The 23424-nt window shown below is 49.7% G+C and overlaps 6 protein-coding genes across 8 annotated transcripts; 4 read left to right on the top strand and 2 right to left on the bottom strand.

The window, feature by feature from the left end:
* The first annotated feature begins 47 nt into the window (after positions 1-47).
* Positions 48-5041, top strand: FVEG_16489 (hypothetical protein). Of its 2 annotated transcripts, none has more exons than XM_018905707.1 (2): positions 48-1744; positions 1858-5041. In XM_018905707.1, the coding sequence occupies exon 1, from the start codon at positions 222-224 to the stop codon at positions 627-629; it is 408 nt and encodes a 135-aa protein (XP_018755618.1). In that variant the 5' UTR covers positions 48-221; the 3' UTR covers positions 630-1744; positions 1858-5041. The 2 variants fall into 2 exon arrangements, with proteins under 2 accessions (XP_018755618.1, XP_018755619.1); XM_018905708.1 differs by having other exon boundaries at positions 48-2529; positions 2687-5041.
* A 1733-nt stretch (positions 5042-6774) lies between these two features.
* On the top strand, positions 6775-8453 carry FVEG_08965 (hypothetical protein). The gene is made up of 2 exons (XM_018897859.1): positions 6775-7226; positions 7292-8453. Exon 2 carries the CDS (start codon positions 7536-7538, stop codon positions 8205-8207), a length of 672 nt encoding a protein of 223 aa, XP_018755617.1. The 5' UTR covers positions 6775-7226; positions 7292-7535; the 3' UTR covers positions 8208-8453.
* On the bottom strand, positions 8365-12389 carry FVEG_08964 (hypothetical protein). The gene is made up of 2 exons (XM_018897858.1): positions 12125-12389; positions 8365-12067 (listed from the first exon to the last, which is right to left on the bottom strand). Exon 2 carries the CDS (start codon positions 12051-12053, stop codon positions 8577-8579), a length of 3477 nt encoding a protein of 1158 aa, XP_018755616.1. The 5' UTR covers positions 12054-12067; positions 12125-12389; the 3' UTR covers positions 8365-8576.
* Positions 12390-12514: 125 nt separating this feature from the next.
* Positions 12515-16648, top strand: FVEG_08963 (hypothetical protein). 2 transcript variants are annotated; one of them, XM_018897857.1, is made up of 3 exons: positions 12515-12786; positions 12836-16081; positions 16223-16648. In XM_018897857.1, the coding sequence occupies exons 1-2, from the start codon at positions 12607-12609 to the stop codon at positions 15365-15367; spliced, it is 2712 nt and encodes a 903-aa protein (XP_018755615.1). In that variant the 5' UTR covers positions 12515-12606; the 3' UTR covers positions 15368-16081; positions 16223-16648. The 2 variants fall into 2 exon arrangements, with proteins under 2 accessions (XP_018755615.1, XP_018755614.1); XM_018897856.1 differs by having other exon boundaries at positions 12836-16648.
* A 401-nt stretch (positions 16649-17049) lies between these two features.
* Positions 17050-20938, top strand: FVEG_08962 (hypothetical protein). The gene is made up of 2 exons (XM_018897855.1): positions 17050-19158; positions 19212-20938. Exons 1-2 carry the CDS (start codon positions 18547-18549, stop codon positions 20601-20603), a joined length of 2004 nt encoding a protein of 667 aa, XP_018755613.1. The 5' UTR covers positions 17050-18546; the 3' UTR covers positions 20604-20938.
* Positions 20939-21012: 74 nt separating this feature from the next.
* FVEG_08961 (hypothetical protein) lies at positions 21013-23213 on the bottom strand (the record flags this gene model as incomplete). Its single annotated transcript, XM_018897854.1, has 1 exon — positions 21013-23213. One exon carries the CDS (start codon positions 23211-23213, stop codon positions 21084-21086), a length of 2130 nt encoding a protein of 709 aa, XP_018755612.1. The 3' UTR covers positions 21013-21083.
* Between the last annotated feature and the right edge of the window lie 211 nt (positions 23214-23424).

The raw sequence follows: 23424 nt of genomic DNA, 5'->3' as shown, positions 1-23424 counted from the left end.
AGATACAGTGGAGTCATGAACTGGCTTGGGCTTGGTCCATTTTACTTCGTTACTCTGCATTGTGATATTACTTAACTCTGCTTCGCCATGAAGCTTGACTGAAAACACGACTGCGGCTCTCGCTCCCCGGTGTCGACATTATGCCACTTTTGGCTGAGCCGCTGCTGCATTCTCCGCCGCTGCACCCGCCCTCAACACTGCATTGTTGACCGCAGGCCCTGATGACATATGCGATATGTTCGGTTCCAGTCTTCTCCTGGTGTTGGAGGGGTGGGGTTGAAGAGTGCATGGTCCTTTACCTAAACGTAACCAAACTTGAGTTGATGAGCCTGCCCAGCATCTTTCGGGGACTGGCACATTTTGATATGCGCCAAAGACTCAGGTGCTCCGCCATCATTAACGATGCACTTGACGAGGCAACCAATATGTGCATTCGAGGCTTGCCGTGCGGCCCTTCCGCTGAGCTGCACAAGGTGATCCAACAACACAAAGGATCATGCTCTGAGGCAGAAGACAAAGGGCTATGCCAAATAATCACACTTACACATCTGCCGCCCAATCATGGCCCATCTTTACTGTTGGCTGACTCTGAGAGTCTCCAACAGCCTCCGCGTCTTTTTAGCTTCTGAACTCGATCAACCTATTCCCGCACGGCCGCCTACTCACCATCAAACATCAAATGGGGGCGCCGTCTTGTCTGTTGATATTCATAGTCCAGCGCCAACCAAGACTGCCTTTCTTTTTGTAGGAGACGTCTTCGAAACTACGAATCTCTAGCTCGACAGCGCCGGCCCAGACGCCATCTTGGCACTTTCATTATCGAAAAGCTTGCCTATCCCTGCGAATCCGAAATGAATGGCAACGCTGTGTGACACCCCCTAACCCGAGGATTTTCAGAGACAAGATGCTCAAATCGCAGCACTTGTTTAGGCATATGAATCCGTCCGACTACGGCTACGGAAATCGCCCCGGACATGCGTCCACACGTCTACAGCATTGAATCACACCATGGTCGCGAATACGGCATTCCAACTTGTCGGCCCCCGACAACTGATAACACCCGCAGGTCACACACGTAGCGGTCGGTGACCCGTGGATGCAAACGAGGCCAAGATTAAATACCCAATGTTGATATACCCCAGCATCGTACCTCGCCAGTGCCTTGTCATCGAAATTTTCGAGATCACGTAAAGACGGATCGGTTCATCGTGTCTGGCCGGTAGTGTCAGTCTCGCGCTGGGCTCTCATTGACTTGGCGTCTCTCAAAACTCAAGAATACAGCTTCGTGCGCACCGTAAGCTTGGTGATATGTGCTTAATTCTCGCCTACCACCACAACCAACCACCGGGCCTCAAATGAGAGTCATCAGCAAGACGCTTGTGGCCTGGTAGTCCGGCTGGTCTGCTCCCGCCATCTTTATCACAACCTACCACATCGGCGATGATTCATTATATTGATAGATGATGATAATGAGACGGTTGACAGATCGAAGCTACTTGAGGAAAATTGCAACAGCATTGTGTGCAAGAGCACATCTTACAGCGCAACCCTGAGGTTGACTCGGCAAATACTGGTCTAGATTAAGACTATAGAGTACTTTGCTTTGAATCAACAGACAAGGCGGCACTGAAGGTTTCCGACACCTCCCCTACACGGAGCTATAAAGTCTGTTGACATCCTGACGAGAAATGATGCTCTGCAGCTCTATCCATGAATCAGGTGGCTCACAATCCACAATGACAAGGTCTCAGTTGGCCCTGGTTCGCCATGCGCAAAGGCCACTCCAGCATCATGCTCCGCAGTGCAACTTTTGCGTTTGGCGTGGAGAGACAAATCGTATCCACTAACTTATTACAGATTTGCCTTCATTTAGCAAGCCACTCACTTGGTTGCTCGAAGCCTGTTGTTGCGACGTTCTCCTTATCACTCCACGCCCCTCAACATGTATGTACGGTTCTAATTATTTGATCCAAGCGTGAGGAATTTATGATGCAGGGATGCCCAGACCCGGTTGAAGTCCCACGCTTACAGTACATCCCCCATCACTAATTGCTGTCCTACCGTACATTTGTACAGCCTACATACAGTCCAGTCTACGTATGTCTACGTATGTACAGCTTGGACGAGGGCTTTTGTAGATATGAGGTTGCCAGGGGTCTGTCATCCCCTGCTTCGCTATTGATTAACTTTGACCTCTTGTTGGTCCAACATGACTCTTGCTCGGCTACGACACATGCTTTCTCCTCACCATCTTGGCGCTGTTCCTCTCAGCCCTCGGATGATGATCAATCGATATTTCTGGAACAAAGGGTAAACCGGCAATATCACTTTGGCCGTGGCGTAGGGTGAAGCCCGACAGTGATCTTTACTCCAAACTGCTTATTATTGGATTTTCGGAGCAGTCCAGGCCATGCCACGACAAATCATAGTTTGGGCGAGAGCTCAGCCTCAATTCGTCGATGGCACTCCGCGACCGTTTCGTAGGAGTTGTTGCACGCCTTTCATCAATTGGGCATCTACCTATACATGGTACGTATGGTGATACCCTCCGTGTCGACGTTGAGTTTCGGTACTACCTGGCAAGATGGTGGCATCATCATCGCAGAAGGGGCACGGCGGTGTTCATCTCTACGTTCTTGGTTGGTATCCCTACCATGATCGAGGCTGACCTGAAACTTTGGTCAAGAGACTCGACTTTCCAGGACTTTCTTCACTGCTGCGTGCCTCACAACAATGTTTATAGAATTCACCAGGCAAGAAAACTGACGAGGTATAATGGTTGTACGGCTTTAAAACATACGGTGGTCTCAGTTGGAATGCTCATGATGAAAGACTGTCGTTGGCACGCCTGTTGAAACCTCAGGGTAGGTGACGATGATAGGACATCCTTGTATCTCTGGGCTTACGAACCATTCGGACGAGCCAACTACCAACCCGAACTTTGGTCCTCATGATGCCCCTCAATTCAGCATTTCGCAAGAGAGTTTCACGCTCACCTTGGTCTAAGGAGGGGACAGTTGAACACAATGTGGAGGGTAGTTGTGTATTTTGTTCCCAAACATCCGAAGCACAGACATGATCAACGAAAGTGAGGAGGAGCGTCCAAAAGCAGCTTCAGTCAACATCTTGGCTTGTTATTTGTTTCCTTTGAAAGACATGGGAGACATTGAACAAGGGGAATATCGGTAGAGGGGTGGAAAAGACAAGATCCGAGGGGCCCTGGTTCGAGTAAGGCGTCAAGGATCTAAAACAACAAGAGGGAGAGGGAGCAAGAGAGGGCCATTGGCCTCCAATCGGTCCATGCAAGCACTTTACGCGCGGCGCGTTCAGCCGGCGTTTAGTCCAGACGGGGAGACTGACACCATGACCCGAGCCAATTCTTTCCCCTCCCTCGCATTGGCTTGTCTTGCTTTGCCTTGCTTTATGATCCGTATTCCATCCAAGTATCTTTCTGTTATGTTTTGGCTCCTAGGAGTCCTCTGATCTGATATGATCTTTCGCCGAAAATCACGCCCCCATGTCTACGGTGTTCTGCGGCGGCGTCAGAATTTACTTGGCTTTGTCTGCGGGGCTCATATTCGCTCGAGCCTCGTGCAGTCAATCCTTGAGCGGAGCCGGAGACTGGCTGGGCTGGGCTGAGCTGAGCTGAGCCGAACCGCACTGAACAGGGCTCAGCTGTGGTTGCGGCCGTGGCCAGGGCGGATGCGGATTTTCCCTTTGTTATCTCATGTGTTAGTTTCATGAGCACGAGGTGTATGCAGTACACGACTCGCAGCATTGGCATGTGTCCATTTCAAGGCCTCCCACCGTAAGGCTTGCCAATTGGACAAATTGCCGCTCGTTTCATTGGGCTTGTTCCCTCAAACTGCATATTCAAGATGGCCAGCGCTACCGCTTCATAAGCCCATGCTCTCACAGACCCTGCAACTGATGCTATGGCGTTTCTTTGCCTGTTGCCTTCTGCATTCGTCACAGGCTCTCTCCAGCTTTGAATTGACATTTCTCTACGCATTATGGCTTAGAGTAAGCTAAGTGGCGTACTCAAGGTTGATGATGGTAGTGTTGAGGTCTGGAAAGTTCGAAATGTCAACAAGGACCACCTTATATATACTTAAGATTAAAAAAAAAGACTGAGAACTGTCCATCAGCGGAATCTACGTGGATCTGTGACTTGCCAGGGTATCACGATTTAACGTTAGGTCATGGGCTTCCATGGGAGGACTCCCGCTTCAACAACTGGCAACAAAACAGGCAACAGCCAGAAAATAGGAGAACAGAGTCCTTTTGGCCGAGTGTCCACCAAGAGGGAAGCATTTTAGAGGTCATCCGGAGTATCATACATCGCTGGGATTTTAGGATTCGTTGCTTTTGACAGATGCTGCAATGAGTGACACCGTCAGACTTCAGGATACTCTTCTGTCTGTGAGAACATTTAAGACATAACGTATCCTATAAACAGAATGGCTTGTTACTTGAATGATGCTCAGGCCGTAGGCAATGCCTACACATAGGTATGTCCTCAAACCTGATGGTGCTTGCAAGATTATCCGCTCTGGCTTTAATGCCACTCAAGTCAACTGATACCTTTTGACTTCTGACAGTGATCAGAGTAACTCAAACTGCAGCAATATTGAGATTGAATTGGTGGCAGTCGGGTTCATGTATGTATATGCTGTGCTGGATTGCGTACCACGAGGTTCTGAGAATGACACAGCCTTCAACATAATGGGTCTTGTTGTTATCGTTGCGTGTTGTTGACGAGTAATTCGCGTTGGTGGCAAGGCCATTCTCTCATTAACCTCTCAGACTGAATCTGGGAGCTGGGTAAATACAAGAGAAGGACATGGAAAGAGAGGCATGCTTGGACCCAAGATCATCTGGCACAGGCCGATCGTGAAGTGGGATATGTAATGTTGTGAACTGACCTGCCCTTCAACGAAACTCGATTATGACAGCGAATGAGTCAACACAGTGAAAGTCAAACAAGAATAAACTCAGTTGACTCAATTATATGCGAAGGGAAGCCTCGTAGTGTCCACGGAACCTTAAAGTCAGCCGCCATATCAAACCTATTATGGAGGACTCTTATATGAGTACGTCAAGGCTCAGGGCTATTCATGCGCTGAGCCCATTTATGGCTCGTAAGAAGATTTTGGTGGCTGCGTACTTACAAGGATAAAGTGAAAGATTGATGAGATGGATAAGCTATGGATGGACTGCCACAACTTTCGTGGTGGTTACACCTTCATACTCACACTTCTAGTAGGAATCACAGCAAAAACCTACACCGGATAATGACACTGTACGAAATTGGGATAAACTCAAAATATGTCATCGTATACGTGGTCTTTAGTTTGTCTGCAAGAAGTGAACTTGTTGTTCATTGTGTCATCGTCGATATACGATTTGCATGGGGTCTGGATCTAACTTTGCATATCGACGACATGGAAGGAGAGTGGTTCGGTACTGGCCCACTGTTTCTTGTGCGTTTGGGATGTGATAATCGTAATATCGATTCTCTTCATCCGGTTTGACAATGTGTTTCATGAGTCCTTGTCCTCATGTTGAATGACTGTTTGGTGAATATAGACTTTATCGAGCCGCAAGACCTGATTCAAGCCATAGTATATGACTGGCAATATGAAATGGTAGATCTTGTGGTATTAGAGACTGTTTGTGACTTTTCTGGTTAGACATCTGAATGGTCAAGCTTGAAAACAATGACTTATATCCTTCAAGTACATGCGTGGAACTCGCAAAAGGCTCAAGGTGCCGAGAATGACAACGTATGAAAACATTGAGGAATGAAGTCAGCCAACTATAGTGAAATATGAGTATTAAACTCATATAGAACATCTGCATCATGCCCGTTGATGTGGTACTCATCCCTATCGCTGCTTCACCGAGGCCCAATATGCGCATACAGGACCTTCGTCTCAAGTCTCCCAATAAAGTCACCACATGTATGTTTAGAGAGTCAAAACGTCTATGTTCTCAAATGAGGAGATTATCGTAAGGTGACAAGGATGTGTATGTCAAAGACTCAATATGAAGACGCCCGATAAGCCCATAAGGCGGATGCTGATACAATCAGAGTCCTTAACGTGGGCCATATCGATAGTTGAAACACACCAGGAAGCTTTTGCCCGACCCCAATAACCATCTCGATGTTGTTACCTAGCAATGCATTAAATGCTTCACTTATTCGACTCGTCTCAGGTGAGAGTTGGCCGTGATATTGCAGGGTAATCAGCACATTCAGTTAAGAGCACGCTCTATATCTAACAATATATAAGAGACAAAGTAACCGGGCGACACTTGCACATTCGAACGCCTTATGTAGGAACCCGTGTTGAATGTTTTATGTTAGCCCTGCAAAAAAAGCAGCCTCACAAAGACATCTCACGCAAAGTGCAAATTGACAAGACGTGAATATGCTTGAGTAAGACGAGAGAGATATTGCCAACTCATCAAGAATCTGCACTTTACCGCTCAGTCTCAGTCCCAGTCTCACGAATAGAACATCGCTCAGTTGATTACCAGCCAGCAAATGACAAGACTGGATGATATGTTACCAGAGCAGTAAGTGGGTTGAGTGAGTGAGTGAGTGTGTCGGAATCCAGCGCCTTGGGGGGACCCCTAGTGTGGAACGACGTTGTGCTTTCATAAGGTGGTGTTTACGATGCAGATGCAGTGAAGAGAGACTCTATCGTATCTGGGGGTACTAATAGGATCAAATCCTCAAATCCTGCTTCGCCTCGTTGAGAGGGACGGCAGATGGAAAAGAGACATGGCATGCGAGTTATATTATATTGCTGAAGCTCAAGAGGGCTTATACTCTTGGTCTGGAACTGATTGATTCACCTATCAATATATCCTGGCATGTTTATCCCTCAAAAGCGATCGACAATATCGTCTAAGCCACCTGACCTGTAACTTATCGGCCTGAGGTATTTAACTCATAAATAGAACAGTGTCTCCCTCGGGATGATCTCCATTCCCCAAGAGCAATTGTCAATTCCCTCTTCATCGTGATAGCCCCGTCGTGTTCCCGTCTTCTTGTACGTCATAACCTACCTAGTCCTCATCAACAGGGGACATCCCTGTTAGGTCTTTATAAGCACCAGCACCAGAAGCTCAACACAGAGAAAAATACCAGAGTCTTCCAAGTGCTTGCAAGACAAATTCCAGTTTAGTTTCTTGTTGAGTCGTGGGTCCTGCTTCAGGTACAATCCTTACAGAAACCCCCATTTGGCGCGACTGAGGACTGACTCTGACTCTCCCACATTAGAACGCTGGTCCTTGTCCAATAGAGAGAAAATTTGCTTCAGATCACCAAGTAACAACAAATAAAACCCAATCGGGCACAAATCTTGCCGTTGGAGTTGTGCCCTGAGTCTTACCGAGACTTATATAACACTTGAAACTTCATATCAAGTGAGACATACATACATACATACATACATATACATACGCCTACATACAGATACATACAGATCACTACCGATACTAGCACTAGCGAGTCTTGGCCCATCATGCAGAACTCTCCTCGCTCTGGTTCCTTTGAACGTCGCAGTTCTGTCCATGATAGAATGCCAAGCCCATCTCCCATCCGATCGCCATTGTCTAGGAGCCGTACCCCTTCACCCTCTCGTGGTCGATCACAGGCACCTCGTGGGAGACCTTCATCTCGCATGGTATCCCGCTCTAAATCACGGGGAAGACTCTCGTCTCGATCAAGCTCACGCTCACCATCTCGTCGCTCCAAGCGCAGCGACAACCATCATCACCATGGGCTCTTCAAGACTACGGCTGGTCTTCTAGCTGGTATTGGTGTCGCTGCTGTTGTAGCCCACAAGGTCTGGCCCAAGGGTGTTCTCTACGGCGATCATGAGGACTGGGAGCATTCTTCCAAGCATCACCGCTCAGACCGCCCTCACCATCGTCGTCGCCGCTCGCTCGAGAATGGTGAGCGTGTAGTCGAGCGAACAACTCGACGTCGTGGTGATGCTGTCTACTACGAAGAAGTTGATCGCAGGCGACCTCAGAACTTTGAGCGGATGCCACGGCCCGAGTATGAGAGGATGAGGCAGCCTGCTGAGCGATTGCCATATCCTGCTGATGATCACTATATTCCGGCCCGACCAGTCTATGCTGAACGAGGGAGGACCGTCGTTCAGCCTGCTCCAATGCATCCCGAGTGGTGACATAGCCGGCCAATGAGATGAGTTCTCACACATTTCTTTATTCTGCTGTCATTCATGTCTATGGGGAGGTCGCGATGGAATTGAATTGTATTGCAACGGAGTTGTTTGAGTATTATCTGACATTTTTTACGACTTGTATGCTACACGAGACAATGATACGGCGTTCCGATACGCACGGGACTGCTTTATAAATATATGTTTACAAAATGTGTTCTATAATATGCGTAATCTGAGACTGTGCCATGCAATCCCCCGTAAGAGACTCCCCAAAAACCAAGCTTGCCGACCTATATGCGTATGTATCATGATCCTTCCAAGTCAATTCGCGTTTAGTATATACCGCGTAACCTACTCAGGGTTCTGCCCTCGCTAAATGCTCGATGCCGGCGAGGACGGCGGTGAACTGTTGGGTAGGCTTGCTGTTGTCTCCCTTGGTGCTGTTCTCTCCACAGCATCATGCCAGCCCTTGCCGGCGGTACGTCTCACAAAGACCGTGTTGAGGGTGTCTCCAAAGTACCTCTCACGACGTGTAGTTCTCCTCTCGCCCCCTTCCATAGCTGAATATGCGCTGCGTGTCGTGCGCATCCTCTTCCGCTTGCCCCCTTCGCTTAGGAGGTTACTCAACTTAAGCCGCTCTTGCATCAGGGTGTTGTCAAACTCCACGATCCCGCGTACCCATGGCGCCACGTCTAGGACGATGAGTTTTGTGGTCCTGTCAAACACTGATGGGTCAAGATAACTGGCCGCCGACAACCTCTCATTTATGGCAATAGGATCGAATGCATACGCAAGGTCCATGCGTCTCAGCGGCGCGGTTTGAGGCTCAAATGAGTGGCCCAGGGACTCAACCACTCGCTTCTCTGTGAGTGGTTCGAGGAGTGTCTTGGCAGTGTTGAGTGTGTGTGAAGCATGCATAAGGCTTTGCCTTGCTAGGGATTTAAGAGACAGGGAGAGGTTGACACTGGGCGAGGACTGCATCACCTTGGGGTCTGCCTCAAGAAGACGGCTTCCCATGATGAAATCGTCTCGCATCTTGACTGGTATTTCAGGCAGTTCCGGATCGATCATCTCCTGGAATCTGATCCCTAAAGTGCCGCTTGCCAAGAGATCTGCATCGCTCATTGATGTGCAGAATTCATCAAAGGCTGTAAGTGCCTCAAGCCTCTGGCTTCGTTGCGATACTTGTTGGGAGACACCATCGGCCCATGACGGCAAATCCAGTGTAGTGTTCCACTCGCCCATGTCTAATGCCCAGGAATTCCATGCCTGTTTCATTGCCTCCTCTTCTGACTCCAATGGATCAGGGCAGGTAGCGATCAGGTCACGGCCATACCAACCTAGGCCCTTGCAGTAAGTGTCCTCACTCAGCACTCGTACTACATCGCCATTTTCGTCCAGGTCGGTCCCTTTGGGCCATCGCAGGCAGAACCAGTCGAACCCTCCCTTGCGATCCCCGACCCCGATCTGGCACCAGTAGTTGAGTTCTGTTAGCGAGGACCTGAGGTCGTTATTTCTAGACTTGTACAAGGCCTCAACAGCTGTGCGTCGTAGAATGTGCCCTTCGTTAGCTGCGGCGAGAAGACAGAGGTCGACAGCAAGATCCATAGGTGGAGGTGCGAACCGGAAGATGCCATGGAGGTTAAGGCTCTGAAGAGGCACTAGGCTTTCGTCGTTGCAGGTCATGATGAACGGTCGTTTCGATTGGGCCATCATCCCCATCAGTGTTGCCCAAAATTGCTTGTCTTCCTCGTATAAGACATCAACTTCTTCTAGCAGAATTAATGACTGCTTCTGGCTCTTAGCCAAGCTGGCTTTTGCTGTTTCAGGCAACTTCTCCTCGGCGGGTTTCTTGACTGGTGGTTTGGAGACTCTCGACTTTTGGAAAAAGGCAGTCATCGTGCCTTGCTTCCCCGACTTCAAATCCCGCGAAGTCTCATCTTCGTCCATGGTTCCAGAACTGGGATCTGCGCGATGTTGCTGAACAAGGTGGTTCCGTGTCATGTCGCCAACCTTCTCCAAGATATCTTTGCCATTTCGTCTACTGGCGGAGTTGATTTCGAATATTTCGAAACCCAATTCTTTGGCTATTGCGTAAACCGTTGCCGACTTACCACTCCCGTGAGGACCACTGATAACCACCGCATTCGTCAGTCTTCCCTGCTCCATTCCGGAGTCGCCATTTCGAACGACTGTCTTCTTCAGCAATCCAGAGCCGGCAGGTGCCCAGTCGTCCTCATTTTCAGAGATCTCACCCATCTCGTTTGCTTCCTCTTCGCTACTGACAATAAAATCATCCAGCTCATCCTTCTTTCTCTTCTTTTTCGGCGCTGATTTTATTTTGGACTTTCCCTTGGTTACTGTGTTATCGGCTGTTGTAGTTACAGACTCAACTTTCAATGTTTGTAACCAGTCCCTTAGCAGGAGGGCCTCTTTTCCAGCCTGGAGGATCTCTGATGCTGCAGCTGGAGCGTACTTCTGCGTCCAGGCCAGAGATTCACACGTTGATCTATCATATGCAGAAAGGCTAGTCTCAAGCATTTCGTATAAGCGGCTGACTGCAGGATGTGTCCTTCTTGCAGAGAACTCGGATGTGTTGCCCATCATCGCATCGTCAGTATCGGCGGTGCTCGCCATCCGTAGGGTCCTGAGTTCTGACCGGACCCGTATTTGAAGTTTCCGTCCACTCTCAAAGTGGCGACTAGGGGTTCGTAGTTCCTTGGGCGCGGGTTCAAAATTATCGTGATTCCTAGGCAGTGATTCTCGGAGAGCAGCAAGATCCATATTGGCGCAGAACCTGTCCAGCACAGACTCGTCGGGGGTGACTGTGACAGTAGAGCCTTTGGACTTTTTATCCATATGCTCGCCGGATGATAATGAGGCAGGATCAAGCTCGAGATCAAAGCCACGAACATGAGCCATTCCCTTCGCTGGCCATAGAGGCTGCATAGCTCCAGGCACCCTGGTTACGCCAGTCTTGACGCCAAACCGCGGGGGTTGCTTGTTCACGATAAATGGGTTGCGAGGCTTCTTAGGAGACATTGGCGTGGACATGAATACAGTCTGTCGTGTCGAAGATGGTTGCCCTTTGGTAGCAGATTGGCTTTCCGTTTTCGTGTTTTGCTTTGCCTTCCCAGTGAAGAATGGGTGTGTAGTCTTTGACATATCCTCGATTTTGGCCATGCAGTCCTCTTTTGCTTTCCTTCCTCTTCTCTTTGGTGGTGTTGGTGGGAACAATATCTTGCCTTCCAGGATCTGGGTTATCTTATCCCCCATATCTTTTCGGTTGGCTTCGTCACGTCCATATTTCATGCACACCATTCGAGATGGAGGGCTCTTGGACTTGGGCTTTGGGGGCGATCCCAATGTCCCTGTCTTTGGGTTCCGTTTTAGTACTTTGCCCTTGACATTGGGATTTGTATTGCTGGAAGGATTGGATTGTGGAGTGGCCTCGGTGGGGTTTATAAATGCGATATTGAACGGTTCAGGTTCGGGTTTGGTGAAGACAGACTCCTTCAGCTTGATTCCAAGACTCTGTTCAATAGTCGCGTTCGAGTTGCTTGAAGCTGCATCGCAATGGCGTTTTCGTCGTGGTCTCTTCGGTACAGGCGCATCATGCGGGAGGGACGCGTCGGCCTTTCGACGTCTTCTACTGTTTGGAACTTCTGGCACTGGCTCAGCGTCTTCGTGAGGAGTTCCGCTGCTCAAAGCGTTCGGCGATGATTCTGCGCTGTTCGGGGGGTTGGCAACGTCGACAGCAGGACCTTTAGTAAAGAAAGGATGGACTTTCTTCACCTCGGGTTCCCTTATGCCTTCCTGGGCCATCCTCTCGACCAAGACCGTTCCCATTGATGCGTCGAAAGCTGCGAGAGTAGCAATGTCAGCATGCAATGAGCTTGAGATTTCGATGTCCTAAGCACCTTTAAGCTTAATGTTAAACCACCATTTCACGAATGTAACACCGGAATATGGATTCTGAGGATAGAAGAAAGAAACAAAGTTGAGTAGGATCTTATAGCAATAGAAAAAAGATTCCAATGCGAGGCGAGCCTTTGTCTCGGTGCGAATGAACTGAAATCGTTGCCCGTGGATATAATTGAATAAAGAGCTTGGCCAGGGTACGCGTTAATGGAAATGGTAGAAACCACTGAACGCGTCGATTCGCGCTAGGAACGTACCTTCGCTTCTTCTAGGTACGTCAGGGATCATTTTTGGTGGCAGGCGCTTGAGACCCACTGATCCCCACCAACGGAATTTGTTTCGGCCCGCTCCAACTTTTTTTTTTGTGAAGCTTCACCTGTTGAACGCCGAAGGAAAAAAGTGCAGGTCGAAAGTCTAGATACAACAAATTGTATCTCTTTCAGCCCACGGTATAATTCATCATTACGGTACCGTAGTCGCCATGGCTTCCGAGTATAGAATACACAAGCCATTTGTGCTGGCGACCCTCCCCCGACCCTTGGATCATACTGAAGGTCGCATCGTTGCGCGGGAGGTCTATGGTTTGCGCGATGGTCAGAAGAAGCGAAAGAGGACGGAACTGGTTGTTGGTGTGGATGGAGAAACTATTAGCATCTATGATGTATGATTTCTCACCAGATTTTGGGTAGGCTGTCGCTGACTTTGCGCAGGTTCCGGCTTCGAGATTGATCACTTCTTATCCTATTCCTCCTCAAGAATCTTTTACCTGCGCTCCTTACTCGGTTAGGATTCGACGAGCTGATTCCAACGACGTTTCCCGATACACATATATCTCTACTCGCGATTCTAGAGGCCAAAAGATCACATTGTTTAAGGATGTCGTCCACCAGGATGGCAAGACTACCTCCACGACGACCGTCTCTCCCGTTCTCAAGTCTTCAGCTGTTCGATACTTGACATGCTCTTCCAGTGTGCCAGAGACCTCTAGTACTGGCGATGTGATTGCAGTCTGCGAAAACGGAGAGTTCATTTCACTTTCTTCCGAAACCCTGGCGATCCAATGGACCTCACCCTCAAAGTCCGCATTGCAGGATGCTATCGCTACACAGATCGAGAGCCTCGAGGTGGACTACGTTACCTCGGGCACACTTGCCGAGTTCAGCGAAGGGATCTTCAAGGATAAGCCTGAGATTTTCAGTGCGCTCCCTAAAACACCTGCTTCTGAGCCGGAGCTGGTTGCGTTCGTGTCAAAGACGTTGAGCGAGAGCCAGGAGAGCCGTCACTTGGTTGTTCTCGCTGTCGCCGCAGGCACTTCAACAACCTCTGACATTCAGAAGCTATCACCTCTCGAGATCGCTCCCATCGGTACTCCTTCGCCCCGTGGCACTGATAAATCTACCTACCAAATTGATGTGCAAGCAGCTCTGCTCATGCAGCTACAACAAGGCGCTCTCAATATCTACGACCTTACCACTCCTGTTCCGAAGCTCAAGTCTGTGGTGCATATGGAGAGCGCAGTTTCTTTCGCTCGTTTGTCTCGACCATTTGTCTTGTCATGCTCACTCGAGTCGATCGGTCTCTACAACCACCAGTATAGATCCATCCATGCCAATGCACCACTTGATCTTTCCGAGGTCCTTGAGGAGGATGAGAAGCCCCAGTCGTGCCAGTTGATTAGCTACTTGCGAAGTCAGGAGCTAGCCGTGGCTCTGATTGATAACGTCCTGGTCTCAATCCAGATTGAGCCCCCCAAGAACCACGGCAAGCGACGCAAACAGGGTCTTCTGATTGACTCTATTGGTCGTGGAACTGCTACTGAAATCCCAGCGAAGAAGGCCAAGACAGAAAAGCTATCAGCAGACTTCTCCAAATATGTCCCTGGCTCGATGACTGAACAATATATGAATAAGCTTCGCAACGAGCTTGAAATTGCAGATGCGCATCTTACAAAGGGTGACCTTGAGGAATGGGAAGGCCTTCTACGCAAGCGATTTCGCATGGGCCTTAGATCAACGAGTGAGAGCACTGAAGCAAAAGAGAAGGACGCCCAGGAACTCCCTGAATGGGAGTGGCATACAGGAGGCAGTCGTTACGCTGTTGTGGATCGACGCTGGGTGCTCTATGCGATTGGTCGAACCTTTTCCATCTCTACAACCGAAGCACCAGAATCACGACCTAAGCTGCAGTTGATCCTGCCCGACACGAACGTCACATCCTACTTGGTTGTTGCTGGGCACCTGACCCTCTCAAACTTGAAGGCTGCATTCAGAGAAGAATGGGATGTGGAAGCCCTCGACAGCAAAACCATTGTTGAGGACCTTCTGACAAGCTTGACTGATGCTGACCCATCCATGACGCTGGTGTTAAATTACCTTCAAGCTACTCAACTTGGCGAACTGGAGCTACTTCTGGCTATCCGAGCTTTGATGCTTAATCTTGACCTTATCCCTGATCCTAAGAAGCCAGCTAATAGCAAGCTTTTGAAAGATGAGGCACATGACGGGGTTGAAAACTACGAGATGGACATTGACGATCTTGAGCGAGACATTGCGATCACGGAGTACTACCTTGGAGATGATAGCAGCAGCCGTTCGCGGGGACTCACGTTGGCTTTCGCTAAGTTATGGCGGCTCCCAGCTATAACCACAGTCAAGGCCATCCGAGCTACGCTCAAGACGGAGGAGATCTTGTCGCTAATCTACACCCTACGAGTGGAACTTGTCCGAGGTGCGTGGACATCGCTGTACATCGACCCAACCAGCTTTGACTCCGAGGGTAACGACCCACCCCCAGACGGTGTGATCACTCTGATCTCGGACCTTCTCGGTCGGTGTATTGATGCCGTTGGCGCTGGAGGATGGTTGTTGAACGATGCCATCTCAAGCGATAAGTCTGAGACAGGCGACCTGTTGACGGCACTCAAGCTTGAGGTGACTGCGGCTCTCGAAGGTCTGGAGGAGGCCGTGTACCTCAACGGCATCGTTGGCGAGGCAGTCCGGTTCGGCCTTGCATCCCAAAAGAGCGGCGCCGGCCGACCATCATGGAACACAAACAACCCAGTTCCCATGAAGTTGGAGGGTCAAGAATCTCGCATGCTGCCGTTGGGCCTCAAGACGAAGCAACTGCCAACCAAGAGCAAGGTTGTGTCGGGCGGCGAAGTGGTGCAGCGAAGCACCCGAGAGACAGGCCAGCTGATCAGCCGCAAGGTGGAGGCATACTCACTCGAGAAGCTAGCGATCTAGAGTTATGGAGAAAAAGAAGGTTTTCGAAGAAGGCAACCAGAAGAATGCGCTACGGAGGCTCTCACCTGGAAGCACGTTCCCGGTCTGCGACACCACATGGTATGCGGCTGAAAGTCGCAGTATTCATTCTCACGCCAACGGAGCTAGTCCTAGGGCCTTGCTTACGGTGGAGGGGTTCCGGGGTTCGAAGAGTCTATTGGAAGAACATAGGCGAGCCTACGCCCAGGAACGGTGGTGAAGCAGAAAGAGACGCGGGGCAGAGCCCAAAGCTCAGGAGATCGATCGGCTACCCACGGCGCACGTTGGAGCCAAGAGGGGGGGTGGGTGTTGATGTGTTAATTAGGATCACATGTTGATGAGATTTTGGGTAATCAGACAAAAGATGTTTGTTTACAGCGGTATTGTGAGGTCAGCATAGTAGAGGCAGAGTTCGGTGGCTGCATTTAGCATCTCATCTACCGATGCAGTTGCAGAGAGATAGAGACAGGCGTATCAAAAGAAAGGATGGTTTAATCTCGGCGTCACGGACAGAAACGCGCAACCCAAGCTCGACGGAAGTTGCTTACTGCGTGACATGCAATGCAATAACTACTCGCTCTGAGAAGAGGCAACCGCATAAATTCTGGTTGCTGGTCGCGAATGTTTCAGAGACGTCGGGATATTGTGACGAACCGCAGAGTACCATTGAGCGGCTGTGGAACCTGAATATGCAGTGTAAGTTGAGGACCGAGCAAGTATCGATGGATTATGAGGGAATCGGCCTTTCGTTAAGCCCTGCGCTGCGGTTACGGGCAGCCAGCGTGGTGGTTCATCACCCATTGGCTCTCTGGGACATGACGTGCTGATCTCTTACAGGAGTGAGTCACCGCGTATATCATGGAGACCCGAAAGTACAGTCTAGTACAATCGGATATCAAAGCCTCGAAAGTAGGTATGCATGACTATCGATCAGCGTCAGAGACTCTCTCAAATGGTTGCCTATTTCTTTACCCAAGTCCAGTGTTGGCCTTGAGTTTACGAGCACAGCCTGGAAATGGGCCAAAGCTCGTCGCGGAAGCACTGCCGGCATGGAAGGGTTGTGTAGCTAATGCATGAAGCCGAACTACTAGATGATAGATACGGCTTGAAAGAAAGGCTGCAGGTAACCGAGGACGTGTTCAATAGGAGTGGAGTGCATGAATCGAAACAGGCAAACATTTATGCATTAGTTACTCTGTAGAGAGAAGAGATAAGGGAAAAAAAGAAGAGAAATTTCTTTTTTTAACAGTATGCAAGCCCTGCATTGTAGATCGATTTCGGTTCATTCGGTTGGTGGAGATGAGATAGATGTAAGAACCCATTGCATCCATTGCATCCATTGCATCCATTGCATTGATAGTGGAGAATTGCAGCAAAAGCGACAATCTCACGAGGACATAAACTAGAGGCGAATGAGGAGCGCATTGCGAAACTTTAGTCATGTTCTAGAAGGAAAACGGATGACAAATGGAGAAAGCCGAGAGACTAGAGACTCAACGTAGCAATAAGCCAAGAGGCCGAGGCCGAGGCCGAGTACGAAGACGTGACTGATGATGATGATGATGATGATGAGGATGGTGATGTCGGCCTTTACCGATGATGTATCTCAAGTTATTCCCAGCAACAAGTAAAGCAGCAGGTAAGGGAGAAAAGCAAGCCATGATCCTTGAGGCCCGAGGGAGGTACAAGTACATGTTTAATTAAGGAAACTGGTGATGAAATGATAGACAGGAGTCGACCAAGCTGAAACACTTGATCACCCTCTTGTACATGAGGTACTGTACTGTACTGTACTGTAGTGACATGTCCCTTTCCGGGTAAAGTCAAGGGACCCTGCGACCGTTTGTCACTTGTGTACAGTCAGTTAGGTCGTCATTTCATCTTGTCTTGTCCTGAGTTTCTTGATGCCGCTAAATTAATTCAGTTTAGGTCTACGAGCGAGAATGCCCCACGTTACGTTGCGCCCCGTTGCCGAGCGGGTGGCGCAGTACAAGACCCAAGAGGCAAAATCACAAAAAGACGGCGGGGAAACGGTTTTCTCTCGTAAAGAACCTTAAGGGACAGAGCCAATTACTTGAGCGTCAGATATCAAACTGAAACGAGAGGTTGAGAGGGGGCCCATAGGTACATAGATGCAGCTGGCGATCTAATTCCAGCATCAAATTCCAGTCGCGAACCCTGCAGCAACAGAAGATCTCCAGAGACCAGCCTTGCAAATGCACAAGCGATGATGTAAGGCTGCTAGCGTAGACAGCGGCTACCTACGTCACTAGACCCAGGACAAAGACCGGGGGCCATTCCCCACTGCTCCCCGGAATTAGGGTGCGGTTACAGGGGCCTATTCCCATTATTGAGGAACTTTCTCTCTGTCTGGGAGACAGCAATGAGAAGAAAAGAGATGAGATGAAATGGATTCAGAGCACGAGGATGAATCGGCCAGATCGCCGTCACACAAGTAATCGTGCTGAGCGACACTGAGGAACATGCAATTGCCCACCAAAAACTTGGAGCGTATAACCACGAGGACGGTTCGCCAGGTACCTAACTACAGTACTGTCACCCACCATCAAGCATCACCACTTACTTGTACAGTCACTCACTCACTGTACAATTACGGTTGTCTAAGCCCGAAATCTACACACCCACCACACACATTACATTCCCTTCCTACCTTACCCTTCTATCAAGTGACGGCTGTTCCTCTCTCTGCCCCTACGCCTCTTCCGCGTGCCTGTTCCAGCCAAACGGATACTTACTACCTACGTCTTTGTACCTCTTCCCCCCCAACCTTCATCTGGACTGGGCTGGACTGGGCTTCCATCTCATGGATCCATAACCTGATAAACCATCCCCTCCATCTTCTACTGTAGCATCCAATCTTCCCTTTTTTCCCGTCCCAACCCTTCTACTTTCCTTGCCGCTCTCTTCTTATTCATCCTTGGGGAAAAAAAATATTTACCTGCCTTTATTTACTTGGCATCCATCAACCCAACTCTTGCACTTTGACAACACAGCTCTCTTCTACGATACTAACAACTACCTGGGAGCGCCCACTCTTCCAACCTCTCCAACGTCGACTCAAAACTATATTAAATTATACTACATTACACATTTAGCTTTAACATCGCTATCAAAGCTCGTCTGAGCTCAAACAACAAGCCATGAGCGGTGGCTCAACCGTCCAACGCATCGATGCTCTCGATGCCTTCGCTCGAACCCTCTATCTTCGCGCCAAACAATCAGGTCTTCCATTTACTGAAGTCGCGACTGCGGTTCGAAATCTACATATAGCCCTGCGACATCTGCGCATCGAAGCAGCCGACCAAGATTCAGTTCTCAGCAATGTCCAAACCTCGTCCGCGTCCGTCTACAGTCGCCAGCTCGAGCCTCTCGTCGATGACTGTGAATTCACCCTCGGCCAACTTGAGCGTCATCTATATAAGTATGGCGATGGCCGCGCTGTCATGCCAGAAGATGAGCGCCAGCGCGACCAAGAACTCTCTATCATCAAGCATAAACTGGTTGGGGACAAGACGAGTGTAGAGATGTTCCTCGACGCCGTTCAGCTGCATGCCGAGAACAAACCCGCCAGGGTTGTTGAAGGCCAAGAGGGGCTTGAGAAAATCAAGGATGTGGTTGACGAAATCGCCACTAAACTATTCCGAAACCGCAACGAGGGCAGTTTTACTGACGACGAGGATGGTCTTTGGCGCGAGTTCAAGATCGAGCTCGAAGCTCAAGGGTTCTCCCCCCAAGTGCTACGCAAACACAAAGTACGTGTTGATCAAATCTCCCTTGTAGATCGTTACGACTAACACAGCTTTAGGATGTTCTACGAGCATACGTTCGCGAACTCGAGTCCGTTCAGAACCAGTACGGCGGTAACTATCCCACCGTGAGAGGCCTCTTGGAGCATGAAGCAAGATCACAGCCCACCTCGCCCCAAGAGCTTGACAGTAGTCCTTACAGAAAATACCCACCCGTTATTATCACTGGTGGGCGAGGGCGGTCAAACAGCGACACCGCGCGAGAGCCTATTTCGTCGTCCCCAAGAGATGTCGACAATGAATCTGACTACTCCATGGCAATGGTGTCGACCCAGGATCTCCTCGCCATGGATAACCTCAACACGCGAATGGCAAATCTGAATGTCCAGGGCACCGACCAGTACAGTTTGTCTCCTGGACATAGACAGATGCCACCAAACAGTTTACCAGGTGTTGCAGAGTTATCGAGCTCCCCAATCACACGCCACATTGAGTCATCTCCACGCTCCATGCCCCCCATGCCTCATTATATCAATAGCGGGCCCCCCTCTTACGGGACCAGTCCCCGGAGCAGCGCTCCTCGACTTGCTCCTGATCGATGGGGTAATGAGATTCCTCCTGATGCCCAGTGGACCAGAATTAGACGGGAGCTAGTTAGCCCCGAGGTCCTTGAACGAGCTGGTGTGCGCTATGAAGCTCGTCCAGACTACGTTGCAGTCTTGGGCCGTTTGACTCGAGAACAAGTGTCTGAGTTCGCCCGTGAAAGTGCTGCCTGTCGAGCTGCTCGTTCACGACGTGGTCCTCCGCCTCGCAAGCACGACCACCACTCTGAGCGGCGCGATTCGAAGAGTAGCCGGGAAGACGATGATGATGATAGCGGAGTTTTCGACGAGACCGATATCTCAGACGATGAGGAAGACAAGTCGTCTGATAAAGGAACCAAGAGTTATCCGTTTATCGTCAATCCTCCCACAAAGAACCCGACATCTCCTTCGAGCACAACAATGCCTAAGCCAATTCTCAAGAACAAAAACGAAAACCACGTGCGCTTCGACCCAGAGCCGTACGAGGTTGACGCCCGAAGTCCCCGATCATACAGGGATGATCGCCATCGTGATCGTGAGCGCCGGCGACAGAGCCCTACCAGATCATCGCGACGTTCGCGAAGATACTCTGATAGCGCAGATCGCCACTCACGAAGCGATAGACATGGCGACTATTACTACGACAGCGGAAAGCGGTACCATCGCGAGAGAGATCGTGACCGTGACCGTGACCGTGACCGCGACCGCGACCGCGAGCGGGATCGCGACAGAGATCGCGATAGGAGAAGCACCAGGAGGGAAGATCGCCCTCAAGGAAAAAAGAAATGGGGTGAAACTCTTGGCGCTGTTGGCATTGGCGGTGCAGCCGTGAGCCTTTTGAGCGTCCTCGCTGAAGCAGCATCTTGATCTTCAACGGGCTGGTTCCGTATCAAATTACCTTTTCACTTCCCTTTGTCATTTCCTTACTATGACTTTGGTTTCCGTACTGCGTTTTTGGATATGTAACAAAGCCAACTGTAAGATGAACTGGATCACAGAACAAGATGGGAACAGAGAAAACAAAGGAAAAGAGTTTGTCATTTTTGTATGCCTTGTTGGAACTTATGTATGCAGTTATACCACGGATGGCATGTATGTCTCCGACAGAGACTATCAGGAGACTATGGCAGGATTAGATACCCACGATAAGATGACACCAGAACATAGCAGTTATGAATCAGATTTTTGTTATCATTTGCCATCCTTGCCTACGTCAAGTTGACTACCACGATTGACGAATGAACCACCTATTAAGTGAAGACAATTGCTTCTTGACTCGCTGCGTCAAGTCTATGATGCATGGCATCTAGATGCCTATAGTCTAGATCTACAACCATTACCTTATATCTACACCATTAACTCATCTTCTAAATTCTTCCACCACTCCAACTTGTCCACGGCCGTCCTCTCGGGCGCAGGCCCCTTCGCACGGGGTCTCGGCCGCGGTTTACGCCTCCATTCAAGTATCTTCATCTCGGGGTCTCTGGGCCAGTTCTCTTTGCGCTCTTCGTAGGTTTCTGCCTCTTCAACCGCGCCCTTGCTCACCATCATCTGCGTTTCCACACCGCCCTTTAACTGAGGCAGTGTTGTTCGTAAAGATGTAACCCATTTGAAGCGTGGCAACTCGACTGAGCGTTCCAGGCATACGTAGCCTTGGGAGGTACGATAGCGTATCTGGTCGTGTAGAAATTCGCTGAATTCTGTGATGATGTGTGGTATGGCAGTGGTTGTAAAGTTGCCCTTTCGCTGGCGACTGTTCTTGGAAGCGGTACTGAGCAAATTTTCCAGGCATTTTGCGATCTGGTACCAAGCGTGCTCCTTTTGTGTTTCAATTGTTCGGCGGCTGTGGCTGGGCTCCGAGGCTTCCTGGAGAACGTCGTCAAACACGCTCTGTAGTTGCTTTTTCTCAAGCTGACGGTAATGAGGAACAGCATGGTCGCGTATCATATTCAATGCCGAACTGAAGGCCTGCTTAAATATAAGCGAGTTGATGTAGACGATGTAATTTTCAAACGAAGGCTCGACGTTGTAAGGTTCTGAAGTCATTGTGTCCCAAATCTCGGTAACTGTTGATGGAGTCACGTTTGAAGAGGGCGGAAAGAAATACATGAACCGACGCTGACGCTGATTTGATTTAACGCTACAAACATAGGCCCAGTTGAAGAGATTACACCATGTTTCGCGTGGAATGGGTATTTGGTAGGCATCAGAGACGTGGATGAGGAGTTGGCATGCCAATCGAATACGCATCATGGACCCAAATGCTTCGACGATAGCATTCAGCAGACGCTCAGTGGGAGCTCGTGGATTGCCTGGACGAAACGCCTTGGAACCATTGATGGTGAAGGTGCCGGTCTTTCTGTCTTCTACCAGTCCGATACCGAAACCTCGTTTGAGGACAATGCCCCGCATGTGTTGGAACGAGCCACTGCGAGCGAATGCAATCAGAGTGGTACAAAGCAGTTCCTCATTGAGTAGAACACCAGAATTCTTGCTGCGGCGCCAATGTGCGAAGTAACTTTGGTAACCTGTCTTTTTGCGCTTCCATAACATGTTATCTGCCCATAGGCGATGTCGTTGACGATTGAAAGGGGTCATCCCAAGGGCATTCCGGCTGTGTCGGAGACTTTCCAGTCGCTTAAGGTTGTTGAGAGGCATCCTGAAAAATATTTTGTACCCCTCACGAGGCTTATAAAGGACTCTCTGTCGGTGATACTGGTAGTAAACAGGATCGGTCATGTAGCGAGCCTTGAAGAACTCGTTCCAAGTTCTCGTGCTGCGCTTTGATCCCAAGCCGTTGCGTTGCATTGTACTGAAAAAGTAGGCAACATCTGTCAAGTCTCCAGCAGCGCCGGCGCAACGGATAAGGACCTCGAAGTCAGAGAGGACAAGGTTACGGCCTCCATCACGACGAGCTTTAAAAACAATCTTCAAGGCGTCAAGGACAAAGCGATGCTGGTACCGTACGCCGAATTTGTCTACAAGGAAGTGTGCGTTTGTGAACTGCATTTCTCCAGGAGAGACGGCGATATCGTGTGCAACATCGAGATGTTTGTTTGCAACGGGGTCAAGTGCTCGAAGAATCTCAGAGAAAGTTGCAACAGGAAGCCCCGCTAGCTCTTGAAGAGCTGCGTTGGCGACCTCAGCATCATCGTTGGCCAATGATTGGACCCAGGCTTGGAACGTTGGGAGGATGCGACCAGTCTCTTGACATCGTATAGCTTTGAGCAGTGAATCCAAAGGCGTAGGACGGTGGGTAGAGTTTTCGTCTGGTGGTGAATTGCCTCGATGATGCGCAAAAGTCGAAGTCGAGGTTGAAACCCAGGGAGATATTGATGCTAGCCATCGTCTTCGACCCACCTCAGCGGGTCGTTGATGTATTAGCGAGGAACCATAGATCCGTAGCGCGAAAGCGAGTGGAGATGTCGATGGGTGATCGAGACGGGTCCGTCTTAGGAGGGAATGTCGCCCAAGCATGGCACTGAGGTTGTCGCGAAAAACAGAAAAAACAAAAACATGAGAGAAATAAAAGACGGGCAAGATGATGAAGGTGGAAGGCCTCGGATGTAACTGAACAACACCTCCTCTTTCAACGCGACGGGAGGGGTCTTGGGCTGCCGTGTAACCCAAATCGGGAAGGACCACACATGAGCCGCACTGCTTAACTGCATCAAAACATGGGGTAAAG

This window comes from Fusarium verticillioides, chromosome 5 (assembly GCF_000149555.1).
Source record: "Fusarium verticillioides 7600 chromosome 5, whole genome shotgun sequence".
Classification (NCBI taxonomy): Eukaryota; Fungi; Ascomycota; class Sordariomycetes; order Hypocreales; family Nectriaceae; genus Fusarium; species Fusarium verticillioides.
Note: the sequence above shows the minus strand (reverse complement) of the source record. Positions and strands in the feature narration are given on the sequence as shown.